The sequence below is a fragment of the Pelodiscus sinensis genome, chromosome 4 (assembly GCF_049634645.1).
Source record: "Pelodiscus sinensis isolate JC-2024 chromosome 4, ASM4963464v1, whole genome shotgun sequence".
Lineage (NCBI taxonomy): Eukaryota > Metazoa > Chordata > Testudines > Trionychidae > Pelodiscus > Pelodiscus sinensis.
The window spans coordinates 50,185,383-50,212,616 of NC_134714.1; the positions used below are offsets into that span (position 1 = coordinate 50,185,383).

General features: G+C 37.9%; 1 protein-coding gene across 3 annotated transcripts in view; it reads right to left on the bottom strand.

Annotated features, from left to right (window-relative positions):
- The window catches only part of AKAP6 (A-kinase anchoring protein 6), a 384,054-nt gene that overhangs the window by 184,999 nt on the left and 171,821 nt on the right, over positions 1 to 27,234 (bottom strand). For 2 of the 3 annotated variants that reach the window (XM_075926957.1, XM_075926955.1), the window contains 2 exons: positions 12,731 to 12,827; positions 10,947 to 11,113 (listed from right to left, as the gene is read on the bottom strand). In XM_075926957.1, the coding sequence (XP_075783072.1) occupies positions 10,947 to 11,113; positions 12,731 to 12,827 (264 nt within the window). The remainder of the gene's footprint in view (positions 1 to 10,946; positions 11,114 to 12,730; positions 12,828 to 27,234) is intronic. The other variant, XM_075926956.1, reaches the window with a different exon arrangement.

The following is a 27,234-nucleotide window of genomic DNA, read 5'->3' on the forward strand; positions in this document are numbered from 1 at the left end:
CTCTTCACAGTCTGCTTTGGACTTCACTCTCTTGAGCAGTTTAATATCATCTGCAAATTTTGCCACCTCACTGTTTCACCCCATTGTTAATGTTTTCTTTTTACTGATGAAGGGGAAACTGTTTATCTCTATATTCTGCATACCCTTGCTAAGATATAGCTTTCATATTCTATCCCTTTCTTGATATATTTTAAAAACATGCCAGTAATGCAAGGCCTACAGGATTTAATTTATCCGGTATGAATTAGCTTTAGCAATAGCATTGTGATAGAGTATAGGGTTAAATTATTTTTCTTGTTATTTTTTACATGTTTTGTGTAAAAATTATGACCTTTGCAGTGAAAATTTCAGTTGGGCCTTTGGACACAGAAGGGCTATGACTCAATATTGTGTGAGTATAGTTAAGTCCAAATCTTCAGAACCCAGTAAAACTCAAGAGAACCAATTTCCTGGTACCTAACTGCAAGATTTTCTGCCTTTTCCTTGTTCTGGTAATCAGTCCAAGGAGGCATCAAGTTGTTCTCCTATACATATTCATAGACCCCTCCCTCCCAGATATCTCTCCCAATCAGCTGCAGGTACTCACAGACATCTCAGGGTGCAAAGTCCAATTTTGGTTATGAGGCTGGACATCCTGGCACCACAAAAGGGATAAAGGGCTAGAAATTAAGGAAGTCAGGGCTGTGGCAGCTGCTGCTGCTAAAGTCACTCTGGAATGCCCACTGTTCTCTCTCGAGGTCAGATAACAAGCTCTATTTTCTTTTCAATCCTTTAGCTCTGTCTTGCTTCATTTATTCTGTCCAAGTTTGCTTCTAAGTTTTCTATATGCCACCTGCACCAAAGTCCCTCAGGCGGAGGGAAGCTGGTCCTTCCCCGCTTGGCCTTCGGAAAAAAGATTCTGCAAGTATGAAATCCTGTTAGGTAATTAGATCCATACACTTAGATAAGTCCAATTTATAACACAAATTTTGTTAATGTTATCCATAGAGAAGATTCAATTCATCTGTATACTCAGTGTAATATTCTTTGTTGTGTTTACCACTTTAATACCTGTAATAATAAAACTTGTTTTAATTGGATATCCTGATTGTAAGTGTGACTGTTGTTCTGGACCCTCAGACCCTCTTGAGGTGGAACTGTACAGTTCTACCAGCTTGTAACCTGGGTTAGGGTGGATGAACTTGGAATCTTGGATCAGACTGGCGAGTCTTACCCACATAAATTTCACCATAAATCCTTCCTGGGCTACATCTGTGTATCAAAAAGTGGCTGAAATTTCAACATTAATGGTATGTATGTGTGTACATGACTGTGTATGAGAGAGGGAAGTAGAATGTGAATGAAACATACAGTCAGTTCTGAAACCTCACATTTCATGAATTGTCCTGAGTGACTTAAGTAAAACATCAGTTTAAGCAGAATGATCCCTTTAACATGTTTTCCCTATACCTTAGCCAGAAACAACTAATTCCAGGGAGAGAAGATGAGGACAAATCATACAAACTGATGTAATTGTTTCACACTTTCAAATCACTGGCTATTATAGAACTAATCCCATCGACTCTAGTATTAAGACCTCTTTTTTTGTAATTAGCAGACCCAGGTGTTCGTGTGAGAAAACACTCTAGATTCTGGGTTTAATCTAGCTCTTATCTGTTAACCACATGATAGAAGATTAAACTGATAATGACTCTGCCTGGTTTTAAATAATACAATTATGTGGAAATTATTGGTGTAATGGCTTGCTTCTTGTAGAATTACAGTATGTGCATAGTATGGATCTCTGAAGATTAGAAATCTAGAGTTGAAGAGCCCTTTAGTTGAACAGAGGAAAAGGAAAATATCTACTCACGTATATGACATTTCTCTGTATTGATCACAGAGATGAAAGAAATTTGTTCATACATTCTTTCTGTACCATAATGTTAGTCTCAAATGTTGCAGCTACAGCAGTAAGATCTGGACAACTAGCATGTAACTGTCTAGCCAAAGAGTGAGGATTGTCAGCCTTTCCCTGCCTGTTTTCTTACTCTTTTGTTACACATTTCTCAAACATGCTCTCATATTACCAGACTGAAAAGAGAGCTGTTGTTCTCTAGAGTACAGTCTTGATCAACCCACTGTGCCTGATAAGTTGTCTAGCTGTGCTAGGACATAAGACACTGGATGTGATTTATTGAAGTTGGAATTTTTTTCCTGGATGTCTTGGAATAACAGTCACATAAAAGTGTAGAATGCAGATAATTTCATCATCATTTACACATAACAGAAGGTGAGCTGCTGTTAGCCCTTTCCCTTTTCCCACCCTGGTCCCCTGCCAGTCTGTTGCTGGGATCCTGCTTCTGCTCACCCTGAGTAAGGGTTAAAGAGGCTATAAAGATTGGTGTTGACTCCCTGCCTTACGAATCTTACGCATCCATTTCTGTGGCCTTAAAAATATCTATGCGGTGTCCCCATGATGACCCAGTCTGAAGCTGCTGCAGCCAGCCACTTTGTCTAGATGAGAGTTTCCCAACCTATGGGTCAGGACCCAAATATGGGTCGCCATTACATTTCAAAAGGGTCGCCAAGTGTCTGCCCAGGTGGCTCTGCTCCCTCTCCTCCCCCTATTTGAATTGCCTTGGGTCACCAAGTCTTCCTGAATTGTCAAAATGGGTCCTCATCTGCAAAAGGTTGGGAACCACTGGTCTAGACCTGAAAAAGGCCATACATCTTTTCCTACAAGGCCGACAATGGCTCCCATTGCTTAATGTGCGGTGAGGTCATTGTCCAGCTATGCCAGAAGGAGGACAGGAGACTGGAAGTAGTTTAATGAGGCCTCTGCTGGGACCCTCCTCCCTCTCCATCAAGTGAGGATTAATGTGGAGGGGGGAGGGCTATGAAAAGGAAGATTTGTCTCCCTTCCATACTAGACACAAGAGTCCTGCACATCCCCCATCTCTGCTCATTTAAAGAATATCTCCAGTAATTCTTTACCAACCCATTTTATTTGATCACCATATGCCTTCCCTATAGAGAGCTTGCATTCGACACCCACCACAAAGAGGCATCGGTAATTAGCTTGGCTATGTCCCCCACATATCTAGTTGGGTTTCTGGACATCTATGAGTATCCTCTTTAACACTGTCCAACAACCCATCAGCTACCCAGTCTGACAGCTAGACTCCATCTTCCCTGAATAATTCTGGTGCCTGGTATGCTCTGTTGGGATGAGAAAATACCAGCACCCCTTTACTTTCTATGAATTTTCCCAACTCAACATTCACATATGTCCTAGTTTTGTTGACTGATGGGAGCTTCACACCTTCCTAACACATTTGGTATTGTAACATGTTTAATCCAATAACTTTTCCTCATGGGAAAAGTTCCAGGATCTGTCCCCAAACCCCACTGAGTTTTGAGCATTAAGGCCACCTGTTTTCATGTGCCCAAATCATTTCCCCCAAGGTGAACCACAGTTGTATTTGTAAAGCCCTGTAAATCCATGGGTATCCACTTCATATCAGTGAATGCTGGTAGCTGTGGTTCATTTTTTCAGACAGCAGCACAGATGTGAATACAAATTTTGTAGCCATGCAGGATTTAATTGTAAGAATTAGGTGGGCAGCTATGAGGATCTGCAGCCTGGATCCTCCACTTGCCCTAGGATATCCACAGACTGGATGTGGAAACATGTGGTATCTGTGCAGGGCTCTACATATGTGGTACCTGTTTAAAGGCCACCCTGGTGTACAGAAGGTCACCCCATCACATGTTCCTCTTCCCATGCCTGCTCAGGACTGCTTCACCACTGAGAGTTGATTTCACAAGCATGGCTAAATTTGCAGAGGATACAAAAACAGCCACTTTCATTCTTTAACCAGTAAATATTATTATGAGCCTCTGGCTTCCAGCAAGCTTGCTACTGAATGAACAGGCCAGTAGCAGTGTGAAAACTAGGCCTCCATGATGCCTGATCCAATAACAGTGTCAGATGTGGGATGTCTTACTGGGTCTTGTTTTGTATTGCCCTCTATCTGAACTGTCCATCATAGTTAAATCAACCCATGACCACAAACATATTATATATCCAACTAATTATATCCATATATTTGAACATTGCAGGGTTTCTGTCTGAGTAATACTCTGCAATACTGTCTGCATAGATTAGTGTTCTAAATGCGCTTGGCCATATTTCCCTGAGCTTACTCTGTGTCAGCAATTCCCGGCAAAACAGTGATAACATGTCTACATACTAACCTAGCAGTAGGAGTCCGAGTTTGGGAGACAGGTGATAGTCAGACAGGGTACACCACTCACTACTGGTGGGAATCCCTTGTGTGTGTGTGGGAAAGGGGAGTGATGTTTGAGTACTCTACAACTCATTCACTGATAGGGAATGTGAATTCACAGGATAGAAATACTGGCCTGGAGTAGCTGGGGCATGACCCCATGGTGAGTCGGAAGTATGGTTATGCTGAAGTCTGATTCAGTTTTCTTTGCCTTGATAATGGCATATAATATGGTCTGGCACTTAGGCCTTTTGGTGAAATTGTCTAGAACTATGCCAAGTTGATTAGTACGTACAATGGCTGCGTTTTTGAAAACACAATTTCTGTATGAGTATTGGTGATAGATCAAGTGCTTGGAGGCATCAGAAGAACAGCCTCCCACAAGAATCAGTATTATCTCCAATGATATTCAGTCTTTCTAGGTGTCATGTAGGACAAAACTCTCACATATCATGGCCATCTTACAGAGACAGTAAGTAAGTCAAAATATACAGCAACCTGCCCAGAAAACTGTCTTGAATACCACATGGTGCCAATGCCCAAATGTAACACAATTCAGACTTGGCACTCAGATACTCAGCAGTAGAGTACTGTGCCCTACTATGGGCTTGCTTATTTCACACAAACATATTGATATATAAGTTATTCCACCATGTGTACAATTTTAGACACACATAAATCTACTCATCTACCATGGTTACCATTTCCTTGCAATATCGCTCTACCCTGTGTTTGTAAAGAGGAAAGTTTGTGACAAAATTTTATAATATGCCACAATCATCACTAATTAAAGACTTGCTTAATCCACTACGTGGTCATTTGACCTCATGTATCCCAGCATGGGTAAGTTTGCTGAGTGAGGGAATTATGGTAGAGGACAAGTGGCAAGCTTCATAGTCCATACAGAACCCCTGTTCAAAATCCACCAGATTTGATTTGTCATGAAGGTGATGAAACCTCCTGAATTGATTTTGTACCAGAGACAGGATATGTGATGCAGCAGAATCCCTCTTGTTTACTAAGGAGCAATCCTGCACCAATGAAAGACCTCTCTATGTCAATATGGTAGCTGCAAACATATTGTTGAGGGCTGTGAAATGACTCGATTTCCTAGGGGTCTTCATGTCTTGAATGTTGTAGTTAGGAGTGCAGCGGCTTACTTGACTGGATTGCATGTGTCACACAAATAACTACATTTTGTAAACCAGTTAGTGCTGCAGAAACTATTTTGGAAGCAACTGCTTAGATTCTGAGAGTCAATTCTCTGATGGCTCCCCAACCTCCAAATGCAGTTAGTTCACCATCGCCAATTCCTTCCCCATGATCCATGTTACCTCCCATTACGGGGAATCCATTTGGTAGGCACACTGACCATCCTTGGATCTGCCAGCCCTGGTCCTGTGTGCAACCTTTTGCCCATGTGGCAAGGATTCCATCCACCCAGTTTTCTATGGCCCCTCAAACTCCATTCTGCCTCTCCTCCCCCTTCCCCCGCCACAGTGAGTTGGGAATTCTCTCTTCTGTCTGCTCAAACACATCTGCTCCGGTTGGCTGTAAGGGAGTGGAGGACCTCCACACTCTAGTTCTCACCACTTTGTTCTGGCTCCTCGTGGATGAATTTGAAAATCTATCTTCTTCTCCAAAACATCTTCTTTTGCTGCTATGGCCATGAAGTGGGTAGCTTTCCCTCTACTCCCTGCTCTCACTTGTCTGCAGTTTACCCATCTTCTGGTCACCTGGTGGGGATGGGTCAGCAACCCCAACTGTCTTGGTTTGAAGCTCCTGCACCAAGTCATTCCCTGACTTTCAAGCTAGACAGTCATCCTCCCCATACATATACATCGCTTAAAATTTGGTGAAATCATTTGCAGTGTTGCTGACCACCAAGGAAACTTATCAGGTACCTCCATCTTCAGTAGAGGTATAGTAGTAACTTAAAAGAGTCTCCATATTTTCATGGCATGACATTGTCAGTTTTCTTTTTCTTATGTTTTTGAAAACTAGCTTTTTGTTTAAAAATACCATAGAAACAACAAAGTTGAGACACAAGTGGGAGTTGGGTGAGTGATGGCTGATTCTGGAGCCATAACGTCCAACATTTAATTCTGTATTTGACAAAAACTGACTATAAATTGGGGGAAATAACCAATTTTCTCCCTTAATATAGATATTCATTTTCAAAAGGAGAGTGGATATAGATTTACCACTTCAGTCTGTGTTAACCTGCCTATGATTATCTATTATTTTAGAATCCAAGGTATTTATTCTGCCATATGATACATCACAAAATGTTACTTTTTTCCATGTTCTCAGTTTTACCCATGTAACCATATGTTTGACTGATACTTTCATTATTCTTCAAACAGTGCTGCTTCTGTTATTCACTTACCAAGAGAAGGTGTTCCTTATATGGATTAGACACTATGACAAGACTGAATATCTCTACTGCCTAAAAAAAATGAGACCAGTCTCAACATTTTAACTATTAGGCCCTTCTATTTGAAATGGTTCGTGCTCAGGTAGAGGTCTTACAAGAACTTAACTTTTGTGTGTTTCTTTTTTTTTTAATTATATTAACTAACGATTAATTCTGAAGAGGAACATCTTTAGAACTAACTTATCTAGTTCTCGGATTCCAATGGTTTTGCTCTGCAGTGCTATATGAGTCCTAACAATCACTGGCTACACACAAACATGAAAATCATAATCACTGGTTTACTGAACCTATGAAGTATTGGGAACAGAACTCAATATCTATTCTAACAATATAGTCTTCTTCCACCTAGGCAGAAGGGGAATATCCATTATCAGAAAGTTGTATTAGAATTTATATACTATTTTCCAAACAAGATAATTAAAATCTAGTAGGGTCTTCAGCAGACAGTGAAATTCCATCCATCAGAATTAAAATAAATACATAATATGGGAGTTTACACTCAGATGCCAAAGCGAGAAAGGACTATTATGATAGTCTAATCTGACCTCCTATGTAACACAAGACACAGAGATTCCCCAAAATAATTCCTTCTGAACTAGTTCATATCTTTTTTAAAAAATCCAATCTTGATTTAAAGATTTGCAGTAATGTAGAATCCACCATAATCCTCGGTATATTGTTCCAGTAGTTAACTATTCTCACTGTTAAAAATTTACACCTTATTACCAGTCTGAATGTTTCTAGTTTCAACTTCCCACCACTGGATCTTGTTACACTTTTCTCTGCTACACTGAAAACCTCATGATCAAATATTCATTCCCCATGTAGGAACTCATAGCCTGTGATGAAGTCACCCTTTAACCTTCTCCTTGTTAACCTAAGTAGATAGAGCTCCTTGTGTCTGTCATAATAAGATATGTTTCCTAATCCTTTCATTATTCTTGTGGTTCTTCTATGAATGGTGTGCATTTTATCAACAAACTTCTTGAACTGTGGACACCAGAACTGGCTACAGCATTCTAGCAAAAGTTGCACCAGTGCCCAATACAGAGGTAAAATAACCTCTCTTTACTTGAGATTTCTTGTTTGCATTAGCCCTTTTGGACATAGCACTGTACTATGAATATATTGTTTTACTGATTATCTACTATAACCGTTGAATTGGGAGAAAGTAACTCATATGTTATTGCTAAAAAATAATCCCTCTTGTTCACTAAGGAGCAAACCTGCACCAATGAAAGACCTCTCTAATCCTCCCCAGCTGAGAATATGGTGGAGCTCACAGGAATTAAAGAAGGCCTGTTAAAAAAGAGCAGGCATCCCACATATTTCCCAAAGTGGGAAAACACACAAACAAAATACCCCCTCCTCCCCACTTCAAATCACTTTAGTATATTTTATTAGCAGTTTCAACCAGGAGGAGAAAAGAATTACTAGATGTGTCTAATAGCCTGCATTAGAATACAGTAGATCAATGTATGTTACAGTTATCAGTAGTAACTTCACACAGTGCATTGTCTTGAACTGCAACACATGAGGTCTTTAAATGTGTTTATGAATAAAAATGAAATATATACTCAAATTTATATTTGGTATACTAGCTGTACGGTTGTTCCTAAAATCACAAACTACCAATTACTATTAAGGACTCTGGTTAAAGTTAGAGACTTCAACACATTTGTAAGCGAATATTAAGTATTCCTTTCCTATTTTGAGTTTATATTTCCATGGTAAAAGGTCAGGGAGAAAATGCATTGCATTGTAAGAAGTTAGGTATTAACAACATTTTGAAATCCCTCAAGTACTCTACAGTATTCAGAATTGAATATACCAATGCTGAGTTTCAGGTTATAAACTATTACAAAACTCCCATACAATAAAATATATAATCTCATAAGCAAAATCAAATTTCTCTATGTGAGTGCTGAAGATACATTTCTACAACAGCAGTTTCTCTCTTTCCTACCCTCTTTCCATTTGCTTCTATAAAAGATGCCATAGTTCTGGGAAAACACTTTTAAAATGTCCTAGGGGAAAAGTTTCCTAGAGTCTTAGAAATCTGTAAAGAAACAGAAATAGGAAGAATTTCAAAGACCAACTCCTTTTTTACAGTCTCTCAAACAAGGTAAAAAAGAAAAATACCCCCTAGATATAGTCTTTAGATTTTCTATTATGCTTTTCAGGTTCCCTATGGTTTCTGAAATAAATGTAAATTGAAATTTAAAGTTATATTTCTTATTATGTTTTATTTTTAATTAATCTTTCAGCTCAAAACAACAGAAGATCAGATCTATTTAGAGAAATTTATTTCACTGCAATATTTGTCTGTTATCCATTACAAGGTCATATCCCACAGGGTGGGTGACAATGTAAGAAATAGCCTCCAGCTAGTGGCTTTGTGGTGGTATTTTTTGTGTGTTTGTTTTTAATGGCAGGGGGGAGCCAACTATAAGACAGAATTGCTCTGAGTTTTCCATTTCCCACATGGTGGGAAAGAATTGCTCCTTCTCGTATAAATAATGAAGGATATTTGGTCAGTTTAAAGTTAGGCCTCTCTCTTCCCAATAAACTATTTTAACTCCATCACTCTAGTCTTAGGTTCTCTACAGTAAAATCATGCAGAATTTCAGAACCATTTTTCTTACATTTTAATTTTGGTTAAGCTTTTAGCCTTTGGCCACGGATGAATCAATCTGTTCAAAGATAATTCAGTGAAATGAATATGAGTATATTATCCACTACATATTACATATTACAGGAGGGGGAAACTTTTAAATTTTAGCTAGTTTATATATTTTAATGGACTGCATTACAAAAATCAAGTTTTGGCCCACTGCCATTACCTTAGGGTACGTCTACACAGCAGGGGAAAACTCTCATTAAGCTACTCAACTTGAGCTATGTCAATTGAGTAGCTGAAGTCAAAATGGCTTAATTTGGCTTTTGATGCTGTCTACACAGCAGCAAGTTGAAGGAAGAACACTCTTCCTTCAATCCCTTATTCCTCATGAAATACAGGAGTTGGAAATACAGGAGTTGGAGTAAGAAATCCTCCAGTTCACCATTATTTAGAAATAATGGCTTGATGCATGGATGCGCACTTTGTTATTTTGGAATAATTTTAGTTATTCCAAAATAAAACTGCTGTGTAAACGTAGCCTTAGTAAAGTACCTATGACACTGGAGATCTTCTAACCGTGTCAGTGGCTCAGGATATTAGATCATTTTCAGTCTTTGCTCTTCTTACACTGTTACTCTTGATGATTCCTCCATCTCTAAGATCCTTCTCAAGGTTCATAACTGTGGCAAGGCAATAGCAAATTGATATTTATCGGTAATTTAATTCATAGGTGACATCAAACACCACTTCACAGAGTGGTCCCTAGAAAATGATAACTACCACCACAACTTGTTCCCCTACCATCAGAACCAGAGACACTAATTTGTAAAACCTTGCTGGAAACAGGAACTTTGAATTTTTCTAAAAATTGCAAATGGAAGAATCAATGTAGTTCCAAGAAGGAATTCATTTTTGTAGTTGATAACACCTCTGAACCTCAAGAGTGATCTGGATGAGTCTGTGTTATTTAAACTACTCACATTGGTAAATATATAGCCATCCTGGATAACTAATGCACACCAAATGATTACAGATGTTGTCAATCCTTTGTTTTTGAAGTACATGTTGTATTCAATGCATGGACTATTATGGCAGGCTTAAACCAGAGCAAAAAGATTTGTGGCAAACCATGACCTTCTTCCCACTACAATGGCCATCCCCTAATTAGGCAATGCATCTGATAGTCATTAACAGGAATGAGATAATGAATCACTTTCTCTCTTCTTTGTTAATTTGCTGTAACCAAGCGGCTAATGGATGTCAGAGCTGAGTGATTGCACTGATTATAGTGATTTATAGTTGCAACAAAACAATTTAAAACCATTCTGATTATTCATGTTAAAGATGTTTTATGTTTTGTTTACTAAATGCTTTATGTCCCTTTGCTGTCCCTTTATACTCCCTTACACACTCTGAAAGAAGTCGTCTTGGAAAACTTGAAAGTTTTATGTCTTTTTTTATTGTTTCAGAGTAAGCCATTTCATTTTGTTTATAAAAAAGAGAAAAAGTTTACCCAATAGAAATGAAAAAGCCTTAGGGTGGAAAGAAAACTTCAGTGGTGCCTAGTTCAAAAGAAGGCGGAAATAAGAGGAAATAAGACAAACTTCAAGCCACTTACCTTGGGGCTCCCAGTCCCTTCCTCATCCTCTGCAGACACATCAGTAGCCAGTATCTCTGCTTTGATGATATCCAGAGCCCTAAGAATCCAGCTGTGTTGTCGTTTGATTTGCCTCTGTAGTTCCTTCCACTGACTTGTAATCATCTGCAGCATGTCCTTCAGTCCTTCTCCAAAACGAAAAGAAAACAATGAAAGTTGTAAACTCAGCTACATCTTTAAATAATATTCTTTATACCAAGGGTAATCAGGAAATTTAAAAGAAAAAAAAACATGCAGTAAATATTTCAATCTACTTTATTCTGAAAATGAGACCAAGAGCTATTGTGTTCATACTATTAATACCACTATAGGCGATAGCATATCTTTTAGCCAACAATGACCCATAATATTACATTTTAAATATACCTCAACTCAGAATTTGAAGGAAAATAAAATATCACAGAACTAGTGATTTATATGTAATGGGGAAAAGCCCAGGAAACTTCCCCTTCAATCTATCTTTTCCCTGGCGCTAAACATTCAATAACTTCCTATCAATTATGTAATATTTCATCTCTCCCACTTCTCTGTATTGTTTTCTAAACATACTACAACATACACAATTTATATCAATGTCCAGCCTTGTTGTGGCTTCTCCCTAGGAATTATACAAGTAAGCCACTGATTTACTATAGCTTTTGCACTGTATAAACTCTGTGGTGCTCAAGAAGTAGGTGTAGATTGTAGCACAACAGCTGTTATGAACAGAATAATGGAAATAAAAAGACAACTGCAAATTGGATGAATTGGATGAATGCTTTGCGGGACAAAATTAAGACACCAAGCCTCAGTAGTAAGGTCTGCTGATTTTAGCCCTACTCTTAAGTTAGTCACGCTAAAATCAAAATGCAGGACAATGTAGCACTTTAAAGACTAACAAGATGGTTTATTAGATGATGAGCTTTCGTGGGCCAGACCCACTTCCTCAGATCAAATAGTGGAAGAAAGTAGTCACAACCATATATACCTTTCTTCCACTATTTGATCTGAGGAAGTGGGTCTGGCCCACGAAAGCTCATCATCTAATAAACCATCTTGTTAGTCTTTAAAGTGCTACATTGTCCTGCATTTTGCTTCAACTACCCCAGACTAACACGGCTACATTTCTATCACGCTAATATCAGTAACTATAAATATAAACATTATGCACCAAAATTTTAAGGCCTTTGCAGAAAAATACAGGAATAATCAAAGGAAATAACTAGTTTAAAATATTTTGTTGTTAAATTAAAACTGAGGTAAGAATTAGTTTAGGTAAGTAATCCCATCCCCCACACACACCAAAAAAAGAAAAAGAAAAAGAAAAAAACCCACACTTTTACCATTGCAATTTTACCTGTGCAGAATATATATATATATATATATATATATATATATATATATATATATATATATATATATATATATATGAAACCCTAATTCATTATCTTAATGGTATTTCCATAGCAGCTATATCAAAGAACATGTCAGTGCAAAGTTTTCAGTGATGTGATTTCAAATGAAACTCAGCTGAGCAGCAAGACCAAAATAAAATGAACAGACTATTTGAGGCAGTATTTCATTTTATAAGTATCACAGCATTGTAAGCAGTATATGAAACATTTATAAATCTTGAAGGTCAATCTGATAATGTAAATATTAATAATACATAAGGAAGTGAATATATGCAGTAATTTACAGCAATGCTTCTTCATTCTTTAATAGTCTGGAGACATAAAGACTTGCAATATTTCAGAAAGATTTACCTGATTTGTGAGATACAATAAGCTCAAGAAGTTGACATCCTTCTTCTACCACAGCTTCTTTTAAAGCACAGTGGCTATCTACATTCAACTTAAAACTCTGCAAGGAAAAATATGAGTATGAAATGTTGGAGACACAGCTTAAACATAAAACCTGTACAAAATTATTTGTTACTTTTTAAAAAATCAAAAACCACAACATCATTACGAAAATAGCCAACCAAACTTGTAATATTAAAAGCTATTGATATTTTATTTCTGGGATCAAAATATTTCCATGAAATTAGCAAAGTGCATATGTGTTGAAACAGCTGACAAATGTAGAAATGTATTAGGTTTTATGAAAAGTCACACACGGTAGGCTGTATCGGAGTAACAGCGTTCTATAAAACACACTGAGTTTATGCCATCACATATGAGTGCTCTCTCTCTCTCTCATATTTCCTTTGAAATGTTGCTAATAATACTATTTATGAAACCATAAAAATGTACAACACTGAATATATTAGCCTTATGCCCAGCCACACAAATTAATTAATATTGTGGTTCTGACTTAACTCCCATCTCCCTTTTCAAACAACAAATCATGCTGCATCAAGTACCTTCAATCCTTAATTGATAAAACAAATGTTTTTAATCTTTTGGACATTTGTATTGTTAACTAGAATTATGATTATTTTACAACAAGTCACTAATGATCACATTTGCTTTGAACAAATTAATTACATTTTATTTTGCAAATTATACTATAAGATGTTAATATAAAGATAATCTGGAAATCCTTTCATTAACAAGCATGATATGCCATTTCGATATCTCCATTGGGTAAGTGTGTGAATTTTTGTATTTTAATATTTTATAATGTCTTATTTGTTGAGGAAAAACAAAAGAAGGGGGAACAGTGGAATATTTGATCTAAATTCATATGTGGTCCTCAGTCCCTCAGGCAATTCTTACTGTCATCTGTGAGAGTTGTGTGTGAAGAGTGAGAACAATAGGCACATGGCCCTCTGGATGAAAGGGTAATTCTCCATCTGGGAATGAGTTAGTTTGTAGAGGTTAGACTGAACTTCGTATGTGCCCAATTGCACTTTAGTTTCTCCATCAACTGCCCTGCATTGCTCTGACCACCAGATACCACCAAAATATCTAAGCTTCCTTTCTGTGGGACACTGAGCAAATCTTTCCAAATAGAGTAGAGCAGTTTCTTCCTGTCACCAATCCATATTAAACTCATGTACAACAATTTGAATTGTATGGTGTGGCAGGAAACAATGCAGCGTGGCTTTAGGATAAAGCATTGGCAGTATGAGTTACCTACTACATATACAGTAGTAAGGGGCCCCCACCACCCGAGACAGTGACTCAATTACTTGTCCCTGGTGACAAACACCATTGCAGTGGTGCCAAAACACATTCCAGTTTTAGGGAGAATGCAAATTTGCTCTACAAATGGCATCTTTCACATGGTGGGATCTTGTACACACTGTGTGTATGAGGTCAAACTGTGTGGAGGATGCCATTTTGTAGAGCAAAATGATGTCCTCTACAAAATCAGAGGCCACAGAACTAGGCTTTAAAGGGGACTCACTGGGACAAATATTGTTCCAGGGAGAAAGCAGAGAAACACACCAAAGCTATAAGAAGATGACACTGTTTTTATTTAGTTTGTTGGGGTTTGGGAATGTTTGTTGATTGAGTGTGGTTACATAAAATACTGATATCTCTTAGCAAACATCCTATCCTATATTGATGCAGAGAATGCTCAGTCATACAAATGGGATTTCAGCGTTCAAAAAGAGGGTATGGCTCCAGCTTCCAGAGCTAGTGAGTTTTTAATTATATGGGAAGTTGGAAGAATCTGTTTTGTTCCATTATGTCTGATTATCAGAGAACATGCAAACAAACAAAAATGGTTGTCAGATACTATGCTTAATTTTTTAAAACACCAAAGAGTATGTACATTAGTTTTAGGAAAGACGCACAATATTGTTCATACATACCAGAGATTATATTCGTGACTTAAGTGTTAAACTCAGATCATCTTTAACTATGAAGGTGATCACCCTGGGCCTTTAAGTGAAGGTGTTTTTGGCTGGCCTGGTCGAATGAAGGTATCCATGTTTTATGGCTGGGAAGTGAGTGGGTGGGAAAGATGAAAACTGCCACAAAAAGGGGCAGTGGGTCACTGACTCATCACCTGGGAATTCAGGGTTTAAAAAGGACACAACTCTGGGTGGGGAGCCTCAGGCAGTTGAGGTTCTCCTGTGATTGGTACTGCAGGTAGCCTTTCCCCCTACCCCTCTCATTCTTATAGCCCAGTGTTTCTTAAACTTTTTAAGACCGAGGAACACCAAACAATATTTTTTTTAATGGGGAACGCCAAGGATTGTATTTGTTCAGAAAAAAACAAGTCTTGCCCCTTTAGGGGCAGCCATTTGAACTCTGTTTTCTCCACGTATGGTGACCATATTTTCTGAACCAAAATTAGGGACACATTAGCCACGCCTCCTGACCTCTGTTAACCATGCCCCTGACTCTCGGGGTCAAATGGACACATGATCAGAAGTAAAAGGTGTCGTGTGACTCCAAGAACTTTCCCCACATCCTCCTACTAATAGGGATGAGTTTGGCCCCCACCCAACCCCCCTCATGCAACTATCCAGCAATTGCATTAATCCAATTTGTAAATAGATAAATGTCTATCAAGGATGGTCTAGACAGTACTGGTCCTGCCATGAGGGCAGGAGACTGGACTCGCTGACCTCTCTCAGTCCCTTCCAGTCCTAGTATTCTATGATTCTATGATTAAAGCCATGTCTATGTCCCCTGTCTTTCTTTCAGTATGGCCTGACAATACAATTACTGCTTCCATATTATTCCTGCTGTTATTTGGTCGACTTTTATAGACTTTTTTTTTCCCGCCCCTTCCATTTTTTTCTCCCCCTCCCTCCCTTCCCCTATTTATTTTGGGTCTGCACATCCTAAACTCAAAACTCCAGTCATATGAAGAAGTGGGCTATGCCCGCGAAAACTCACGATACCATCTACCATGTTTTGTTAGTCTATAAAGTGCTACCAGACCATTTGTTATTTTTTAAGTTTATCCTGTACAGACTAACTCAGTTATCCCCTAAAGCTTTTATAGAACACTTGTTCTCAACCAGAGTACCCTAGGGGGTACCCTTAGGTCTTCCTGGGGTACAATAGCTTATCTAGATATTTGCCTAGTTTTACAACAGGTTACATTTAATTTACAACAGGTTACAGTTTAACATTTAATTCAGATAATGACTTGTTTATACTGACCTATAAATGAAGTACTATATATATTCAATTATTATATAGTAAATATAAGAAAGTAAGCAATTTTTCACTAATAGTGTGCTGAGACACATTTGTATTTTTATATAGGATTTTGTAAGCAAGCAGTTTTTAAGTGAGGTAAAACTTGAGGGTACTCAAGACAAATCAGCCTCTTGAAAGGGGTACAGTAGTCTGGAAAGGTTGAGAGTCACTGCTATCGAGAAAAACTGTTGCCTGCATAGCAGTATAGTTTGAAGGATAAGAGAGAAATTTAAAATTCTAAACTTTAACTGCTGCTTCATGAAAAAAAACTAAGCCATCTTGAATTAAACCATTCCACATTTAATAATGCTTATAGTCCCAAGAAAATTGAATCTAGTAACTCCTTAAAACTAAACCTGAAGGTGTACTAAAAAGGGTATGTTACGGTACATGAAACACTTGATAATATATAAGAAACTGTTATTGTTTACAAATGTCATGTGAATATTCTTTAATTACATAACTGTTGACCATTTACTTACATAATAAGTACCATGTAATTAGAAGGCAATACTGAATACATAATTATTTCAGTGTTGTCACAAGTGTAGCTTGAATTGTAATTATTTTTTGATCTATTAAGTACCATTGGAAAGCTATGAAAATACCACATATTTACATAGCATTTGAGTAAGGCTTACATAATTGGTCCTACCGAAAGAATGACTGGAAACCAGAGTGGCTTGATTTAAATCAAAGTAATTTTCAATTCACACATTTTTTAATTATTTTGATCAGCAAATAGAAAATGAACTAAATGATAGATTTATATCTTATTTAATATGTATAGTTTTTAGGCGGTTCCCCCCCCCAAAAAAAAGGGTTGTTCTCCACTTGATAACCATTACAACATGTTGCTTTGCAACTAAATATAGCTTGTGCACTAAATGATTCATTATATTGATACACATTTATTTAAGCAGAAATATAGCTTAACTTGCATTCATTCAGCTTTTTCATTTTTTACATTTTTATTATGTTACAGTATTTACTGGATGATTAAATATTTACTCAAGATTTTTGTTATATTGTATTTGACTGAAAACTGGAATTAGTTAAAATGCACAAAAACAACATTTTAAAATTGTATTAGTTAAAACTAAATTAAATATGCTGGATAAGTAAGAAAAGAGTTTATCAAAACATGATTTGTATTTAAAAATAATTGTTTTACTATACAAAGGAAATATCTATACTTAGTGAATTAAATTGATTTTTTCTGGTCATCGTGTTTTTCAAGACTGTAGGGCTAGTAAATTTTATCATTTCACACATTATTTTTGCTCATGAATTGGAAAAGCAAATAAGCTCTCTTATTTTTTCAAACTCCCACTCAATTCCTTACATTTGAATTAACTAGTCATTGGATTGAACTAGCTGGATAACCTGAAAACATTCTCTTTGCACCTGTGGCTACTGTTGTGAGAAGCTGGTATAGTACTTCAGTAAATTCTGGTTCCAAGCGTTCAGCCAGTGACTATCATCAGTTCATTGCTTCTACTTTCTTTTAAAATGTTGACAATGCGTATATACTGCTTGAATATTATTTTTATTTAGATTATTTTAGATTATTAGATTAAGTGTTAGCTCTTAATTTCTATTCTAATTTATTTTAAAATATTTGATTTTTACATTTTAAAAAATGTATTCACCAGCTCTTCACAATTCACATTTTAAACTCAAAAGCTGCATTCTCTATTTAGCAACCATATACACAGCCATTTCAGACCATTAGGATTTGATGTGCCCATTGCTAATATAGCCGGCTAAACAAAGTCATCTACGCACCAAGGCATATTGCTGAAATAAGCAAAGTATAGCTTTTCAGAAAATCTTTTTAATGATGTGTCCTTTAAATGCTAAAATATTTTTATATTAATAGCTAGGGTTATCATATTTAAACTTTAAAAAGAGGACACCCCTGAGAGGGAGTGTATCTGTATCAGTATCTACCGACTCACGTTGTATTAATGTGTAACATGTGAGCCCAACACATTAACATGAGTCGGTAGATACTGATACACTCCTTCACAGGTGTGCCCTCATGTTTTAAAGTTCAAATATGGTAACCCTATGAATAGCCAAAAATCAGGACAATTATATTTTGCCCGGGACTTGCTGGTTTCATAGTATAATCCCCACACCTAGTGGGCATGGTTCACTGCCCCATGTAGTGGCACTTACAGCACCTACAATGAGAGATAGTAATGAGTGAGCTCCACAGCCTAAACTGAAAGCCAGCTGGCTTTTAGCTCAAATGGTAGAGGCTCCTACATTAAGTTCCAGAGAGCCCAGGTTTGAATGAGACTGGTGGCAGTTACAATAGCACCACATGAAGAAAATTTCCATAAATAAGTGACACAGACTAAGCTGTGTGAATAAACTGAACCCCTGCCCATTCTCAGAGTACACAAACTCTGACTTTGTGTTAAGAGTCTCACCCGTCCCATGAGCATTACTTGGCTCTTAAAAACACCACCACAAATACAATTTGGACTTTCTCAGCACAAGGACCCTGTTTCTTTCTGTTTCCCTAGATAACTACTCCTACTTCCTTTGGTTTCAAGATGGCACCTGCCACAATGAGTCAACAGAAAATAAGCAGCTGTATGCTAGCAAGAAACACCTTGATGACTGTATGCGATGAGTTTTCTAGAAGCTCTATTTTATAATTACGCTGGATTTTTAGTACATCGTGTTGGTGGGTTTGAATAATTTTCTATTGTCCTGGGTTACTTTAATTTGTATTTTTATTCTCATTCACATTTCATTTTGCACACAACTGCTCAGCTTTAAGTCACTCTTACAGCCCAAATGCGAATAGTTCACAGGACATCCTATAATACAAATGAAATATCTTCAGCATGTGGTATAAGTGCATCATGCTAGAATCTTCCTTCCAATTAGCAGTGCATTTCGCCAAATATCTGCCAAGGTCAGTTAAAGAGCTTGCACATCCATACCACTATATGTGAAAGCTGATTCTTCAAGATAAGAGACAATGAATGTCATAAATGGAAATTCATGACCAAGGCCATAAGTAGGATTAAGTGTGCTCTGGTATTACAAGTGCTACATTCTCAGGGATAACTACATGAAACTACAGTTAAGATTAAAATAAGAGAAAAAGAAACCTTTATATAAATGTTGTGTTTTTCTCCAAAACACAATGCAAACCATATTTGAAATTTTTTAAATTAAGGTTCCATTTTAAAGTTAAAAACAAAAATTTGTCACATATATATGGACACTCAAGCTTACCTAGCTATCTTTAACTATCACAGTGTTGTTACCCTGAGATCTGACTCTGGAACAATGGGATTAATCCCACTGGTGTATACAAATTAATGATAAAACTCACTTTTCTGAGATCAGAATCTACCCCAATGTATGTCTCAAAAAGCCACACGGGTTCATTGATTGATTTAAAGCCAGTGTTTTAATCTTATAGTACCATATCATTTAAACCAGGGGGTAGGGAACCTTTTTGAGGGACTTGGAGGCTGCTGACCAACAGAAAAATCAGTCAGGTGCCACACACAAAAAAATAATCAAGCCCCACATCAAGGTAGCCTCCAACTGAGAAAGAGAAAGACATTCTCCACATTCCCCTCACATACCAGAGCCTTGGGGTGCCCAGGCTACTAAATTTTGTGTGCTCCAGCTACAATGCTTGGGATGGGGGGAGAGAGGAAGCCTCAAGGGCCAGATCCAAGCAATCTGAGGGCCACATCCAGCTCCTGGGCCTTAGGTTCCCTACCCCTAATTTAAACCAAACGATATGTCTGTATATGTAGCAGGCTCACATGTCTCCTGGTTTTTTTCCCCAGGACAAAAAAATTCACTGAGAAATACATGTTTGGACAGATCATGAATTAAGGATGTAAGCAACTAGTTGAGTCTACAACTTAACTACTCGCTCCCCTTCCTCCTTGCTGCCTCTGTATCGGAGAGGAGGGTGGGAAAGCAGGAGCAGGTGCTGGGAGCTGCCAGCTTAAAAGCTGGTTCCCTCCAGCACCATCTCTGCAATGTGGGAGGGGCTGAGGAGGCTGCTGCGAAGCAGCCTCTCCCTGTGACAGGCCCAGGCTTGCTACAAGCAGAGGCTGCTCCTCATCCTGTGGAGCAGTCTCTGTCTGCAGGGGGTCCCAGTGGGGAGCTGGGACCTCCCCCCGCAAACAGGGGCTGCTGTACCCAGTGCAAGTGAGGACTGGGGAAGCCCAGCTCAGTCCTGGCTCGCACTGGGTCCTGGACCGCTGAGCCTCTGAACTCTAAATGTAGTAAGAGCCGCTCTGCTCCTTACTACATTTAAAATGCAGAGGTGCAGTGATCTGGGATCTGGCACAAGCTGGGACTGAGGAATCCTGGCTCGCGCTGGGTCTGCGACCTACCCCCATTGCAGCTCTGCAGTCTAAATGTAGTAAGAGCCGGCCCACTGCCTGTCACCCTGCTCCCACTACATTTAAATTGCAGAGCCGCAGCAGGTGGCAGCTCCTGGACCTGCCGTGAGCCGGGACAGTGTTCCTCCCCTTATAGACTAATCGTGTAGTCAATACAAATTGTATTGACTATATGATCAGCCAGTTATCCACCTTTTAACAGCTTTATTATATATCAAAAAACATACATTTTCCACATTGTTCTCAAAAGGCCTATGTTTCTCCAAATACAAAATTATTACTCAATAACAAAGCATAGCAGAACAGAGGGATGTAAGGGTCCATGTGCTGCAGTATACATTTACTACATTCTATATATCAACAGTACAAATATAATAGCTTTTACAAATTGAAGGTGTCTATATTCACAAACTGATATTCAAGGAACGTTTGTCGGACAATTTCTCCATTTTCCTTCATATCTTTATTTTACAGAAGAGGATGCTAAGACACAGAGAGGTTTAGACTTGCTAGAAAAGGGAGTGTGGTCTTCTGTGCTGATTTTACTCATCTGGAAGGTAAGAAAATGTAATGCAGACTCCTGGTTTCTTTACCAGACACTTTGCAGGGTATTTCTGTTTGATGTGGATGATTAAAAACAAGCGTGGAAGCATGGTATTAATTTTTTTTGTAAGAAGTCTGTATCGGTCCAGTATATGGGCACGTGGTTTCTTTAGCACACTACATTGCTTAAAATTCACATGCAAATTGCTTTAATTAACAATTAGTTACCTCTTCTGTCCTCCAGGGCATCACTCCTTACCAGAGAACAGTAAAACAAATTTGGGGTTCTTGGGTCAAACTGTTTGGGAGTTATGTTTTTGAGACACGACAGAAAATTGGAAAATATTCAAGAAGTGAAAGAATCTCATTTTTTTAACTTCCCCTATTTCTCCAAATGTCTGATCCAATTTTGTCTTTAAGTATATAGACTAACATCTCTCAATTATAAATGCATGCAAGGTATCTATTGCTAATCTCACCTTCATCACCTTCAGCTATATCACAATCATATTTTTCCACAAATCATGTGTATCAGTGGTTCTCAACCAGTGATACATATACCCCTGGAAGTAAACAGAGGTCTTTCAGAGGGTACATCAACTCATCTAGATATTTGCCTAGTTTTACAACAAACTACATAAAAAGCACTGGAGAAATCAGTACAAACTAAAATTTCACACAGCCAATGACTAGCTTATTCTGCTCTATATACTTACTACATGCTGAAAATACAGCATACATATTCCAATTGATTTATTTTAAAATTGTATGGAAAATGAGAAATTAAGCAGTTATTCAGTATTTGTGTGCAGTAACACTTACGTATTTTTATGTCTTATTTTGTAAGCAAGGAGATTTTAAGTGAGGTGAAACCTGGGGGCACACAGGACAAATCAGCCTCCTGAAAGTGATACAGTAGTCTGGAAAGGTTGAAAGACACTGATGCATATAAAAACATCTCTGGACTTGCTCTTATATGGGTTATTGTTTATTGTTACCAATCTTCTTTATTTGTGTGCTGTATAATAATTAGCATTTGTAACAAATACTTTACATATTTGAAGTTCCAAAATGGGCATCCAACTACACCAAATGAAAAATTTGCTTTGCTGTTCTTTGCATATATACTTACCTGTGAGTGTGTGGCCCTTTCTTTTGAGGCCAATATGATAGTATACATTTAATTTTTGTATATTATCATGCATTTTCATAGCATTTGTGCCTTAAAAATACATCAGTAAAATCTGAATTTTGCACAACTACAAAATTGCAAATCAACCTCAGAAGTTTTGACCCATCTTTATTCATCATATTTTACATCTTCAATTTAACATTATTACTGGTTAATAGGTGCACCTGAAAAATCAAGCTGTATTGTAATATCTGGTGCGTTATGTTAAATGAATCTTTTCTAGGGCAGCAAGTCTTTTTTTTTTCTTCCTAATGAAGAATACCTCATCTTTTCCAATTTTCCTATCAAACGCACCCACATCATCTTGAGACAGTGCCACATCCAGCTGCATCTATACTCAGCTTCAATTACATGAAATTACCCAACATACTTTTAGGTCCTTTAGGTGTTCTTTTTCTATATGAGGCACATGCATGGCGAATCTCTTGTGAAGTGCATGATTACAAACTATTCAGCACAAGCCTGTTTTAAGTAAACAGTAAATTAAATATTGTCAGTGCTTGTTCAAATTTGCTCTTAGGAAGGAACTTCTAGAATAGCTTTCATAAAAGTCTAGATGTATGAAAGAGCTGGGCATACAGTAATAGCTTACTTTTAAAACCTTCTCTTGGCTTACTCAATTTGTATCTTTAGGCTTTTCTTTTTTTAAAATCTACTATATCTTTGCTTGTTTTAGGCTAGTACATACTGTTTAGGTGCCATTACTTGAAAACTGGGCTATACGGTATACAGAAATCTTGTGCATAAACTACATATGAAGAAATGTTTGGATAGTGATGATTTTTGCCACAATTTTTCATAAATGAAAGTTTCTCCTTCCACAGATATTCAAGCTCATTTTTCTCCTTCAGAGAATTCCAAAAAGAATCGCTGTCTTTCAATCAGCTGCCATTATCTATTGTAGTCAATGAGACTAAAGCCATATATTGCCTTTATCACAGATGGTCTTTCCCTCTACTTCCATTCAGCAGTTAATCAATATTTCTCTTTATCTCCTAGCAATACGGGGCTATCATTTTTTCCCAACGGCAATGTGGTTTTATGGTAACTGGGAACAATAGGAGACAATGGATATTTTTGCCAAAGGGCACACATTGAGTGCAAACTCTGGCCATAAGTCTGTTGAAACCAATGGGAAATGGTAGCCATTTTGAGTGAAGACAATTCTTTTAAAGTTTCTTTAGAGAAGAGTTCATGTACCAGCCTCTGCTAACAGATGAACAATGGAAAAATAAATATAGTTTTACTATATATTTTAGAACTGTGTGTCTGTCTGTCCATGAATCCATTTGTTCAAAAACTCCTCCTAGAGCTAGAACCACTAGCTAGAACCATTAGCTGCAGAGGCCGTGGACAAGTGCTTCTCACCTGGCCCCAAGCTGCTGTAGTGAAGGAGGACTGTGGCTGTCCTCTCTCCCCAGGGCAGCCTGCATCCTGAACTCCTTCTCCCTAATCCCTTGCCAAAACAATGATTTACATGAAAAAAAAACTCATTTGAGTTAAAGACCTGAGCAACACCAAGTAAATCTTTTAGTCCTGAATAGTTCTTTGTCTTATAATAGAATAAGAAAAAAGAATTAAAATATAATGTAACTTTCAAATCAGTTTAAGCTAATTTGGGACCCCAAACACTAAAATGCTTTCCATCATAATATTTAGTGTTGTTTTAGCCACATTGCACCAGAATATTAGAGGCAAAGTGGATGAGGAAATACCTTTTATTGGACAAACTTCTGTTGCTGAGAGAGACAAGCTCTCAAGCTTCATAATAATCATCACATGGTTATGGCATAGTGTTACTGCAGGACAGAAATAAGGTTGTTTGGATACCCCAACAATGCATTTTGTGTCATAACATTTCTGAATTTCTTTTAAATTTAATATTAATTCTGAATACTCCAGGTACATAATTCTTTGTTATGACATAATTAAGAAATACAAAATAATTGAAAGATTTCATCTTACATTACTCATACAGCCTCTCAGCCATAACTCCATTTTAACATGTTTTTGTGGGGGGATTGATATTGCATGTTGCATAAGTGGAAAGTTCGAGGCAAACTGGTGAGAGTTTAATGAAGAGCAAAGAAAATATGATTAAAAGATTTAGGGGGCAGAGGAAATATTCCAAGAACTAAGCAAGATTATTTAAATGATGATTAAGGGGAAGAAGGACTATAAAAGTCTATGGCTATGTCTACATTACAAGGTTTTTGCGCAAAACTGGCCGTTTTTGCGCAAAAATGAGTGGAGCATCCACACCTCAAGCGTGTTTCTGCACAAGTAAATTGACAGGACAGAGGGCTTTTGCCGGTAGAATTATTCCTCTCCCCATGAAGAATAACTCCTTTTTGTGCTACAACTCTTGTGCAAAAAGGCAGGTGTGGATGTTCTGCAGGGGTTATTGGGCAAGAAACCCCTATCGGAAAAAAGCACAAGTGCTCTGATAGCCATTCTGTGCAAGTGTGTCCCTGCAGTGTGGACACTCTCTTGTGCAAAAGCACATCGATTTTGCGATGCACTTTGAGTTTTGGATGCACTTTGAGCAAGAAGTTTTTGCACAAGAACTCTTCCACAAAATGCTTCTTGTGCAAAAACCCTGCAGTGTAGACAAAGCCTATGTGTATTTCACAAGTGAGATCATCAAGTAGAGACACAACTTATTTAGCATGAGTAAGTATAAGAGGGTATAATAGCTAGGACTAACGGAATTAAATTAAGAAAAAGAAAATTTAACTTAAACATCTAGAAAGTTTCTCTGACAGTAAGGTCTATTAGATTGTGTAATAATTTCCTAATAGAAACAGAGAAAGTTCCATCCCTTGAGACATTAAAAATTAGATTGGAAAAAGCACTGGGGAATGTGCTAGTTGGAACAATCCTGCACTGAAAGCTGGGTGGAGGAGAATGATCTTGGTAGTTTTCATCTCTTATTTCTATGAGTCTATCTTATGCATGCCCCATCAAGCAAATTGAGATTACTAGCCTAAAAATCTTAGGATACTGAATACTAATTTTATACGCAAAAATGTCATTAGACCATCCACCCTCCCTTTCCCAATTCAAAAGAGATCTCTACAGCATATTTGCTAGTCGATCTGCATTTTAAAAGTCCTATATCATGTCATTTCTATCTCTTCCGTTGGAAAAATTTTATACAATCTAATATGACTCATTGTTATAGCTCCTTGACATTGTTTGCTTTTATCCTTTCTCAATTTCATTGCATTACCTAAGCACTACTCTAAATTTCTTTCTATCTTTGTTTAAATCCTTCCACTATTAGTAAACTGGTTATCTTTTCCCTTGGTCAACTCTTCAGTTTACCTAGATAGTTATTCCTCATAAGTCAAACCTTTCATATCTCCTGATTTTTTGTTTTTCATATCTGTACTCTCTACAGTTTACCAGTACCTTTCTGGCAATGTGGTACCAAAATTTGTATGCATAATTTCATGTGTGAGCAGTTTATGAAGAGGGATGATTATGTTTTCACTCCATCATGAACAAGTTGGGTTCTGCAGGGGTCTGTTTTGGTGCTGGTTCTGTTCAATATCTCCATCAATGATTTAGATTATTGCAGAGTATGATTATTAAGTTTGCAGATGATACCAAGCTGGGAGGGGTTACAAGTGCTTTGGAGAATAGGGTCACAATTCAAAATGATCTGGACAAACTAGAAAAATGGTCTGAGGTAAACAGGATGAAACTGGAAAAAAAAAAGAACAAATGCAAAGTACTCCCCTTAGGAAGGAACAATCAGTTTCATACATACAGTGATTTCAACATACAATGGGAAGTGATTGTCTAGGAAGGAGTACTGCTGAAAGGGATTCAAGGATCATAGTGGACGACAAGTTAAATATGAGTCAATAGTGTGACACTGTTGCAAAAAAAGCAAACATGATTCTGGGATGCATTAACAGAAGTGTTGTGAGCAAGACACAAGAAGTCATTCTTCCGCTCTACTCTGTGCTGATTAGGCCTCACTTAGAGTATTGTGTCCAGTTCTGGGCACTGCATTTCAAGAATGATGTGGAGAAACTGGAGAAGGTCCACAGAAGAGCAACAAAAATGATTAAAGGTCTAGAAAACATGAGCTATGAGGGAAAACTGAAAGAACTGGGCTTATTTAGTTTGGAAAAGAGAAGACAGAAAGGGGACATGATAGCGCACACAGATGGAAACATTAAATAGCATAGGGCCAAAACATGAGGCACCCAACTAGAAATATAGCCACTTGGTTTCGACTCCCCATTTACAGTTATGTTGTGCAACATATCAGTTAGCCAGTATTGAATGCATTTCACATATTGCACTGTTGTGATGTGGAAAGGCACTTCCACCCCCAGCCCAGTTGCTGCTGCCAGAAAAAAGTTGGGGATAGTCCTCTCTCTCCATTGAAGCCCTGAGTCAACCTGCACCCCAACCCAATTATCCCTATCCTCATTCAACAGAAGCCCCCATCCATCCATACCTCAGCCTCTGCCAGACACAATCACCATCTTCCCCACATTCCTACCCACGTCTCAGCCCTGATCTACTATAGTCCTGCTACATGGAAGTGATGTGTGACACACTGGTACACATAAAAAACTTCATTCCACACATGGGTGGGAAAAATTAGAGAGGGAACCCCATTGGGGTCCCTGACTCCAGGGCAGCTCAGTCTCCCAACTGGGACCCCTGAGCTCCCAGGAGCCAAGGCAGGCTGTCCCAGAGCTACAGATCCTGGAAGTCTGGACTTCTCAGAAGCCTGATCGGCGGGCGTGTGTACACTCCTGCTTGAAGTGGTTTCCATCATATACAGTATTTACTGTTTGGTTCATTGGCTCTCAGCACCCCCACTATACAAATTGTTCTAGCAACCCTGCAGGTAGGTAAGGTAACAGGAAACCCAGCAGGTTTCTGATAAAACCATGCCCCATTTTCACTGAGACATCAGTGACATTGAAGAGTCCCCACAAAATGGTTTAATTTTTTCAAATCAGTAGATTCTGCCAAAAATGTTTTTTCTGAATTTGTTC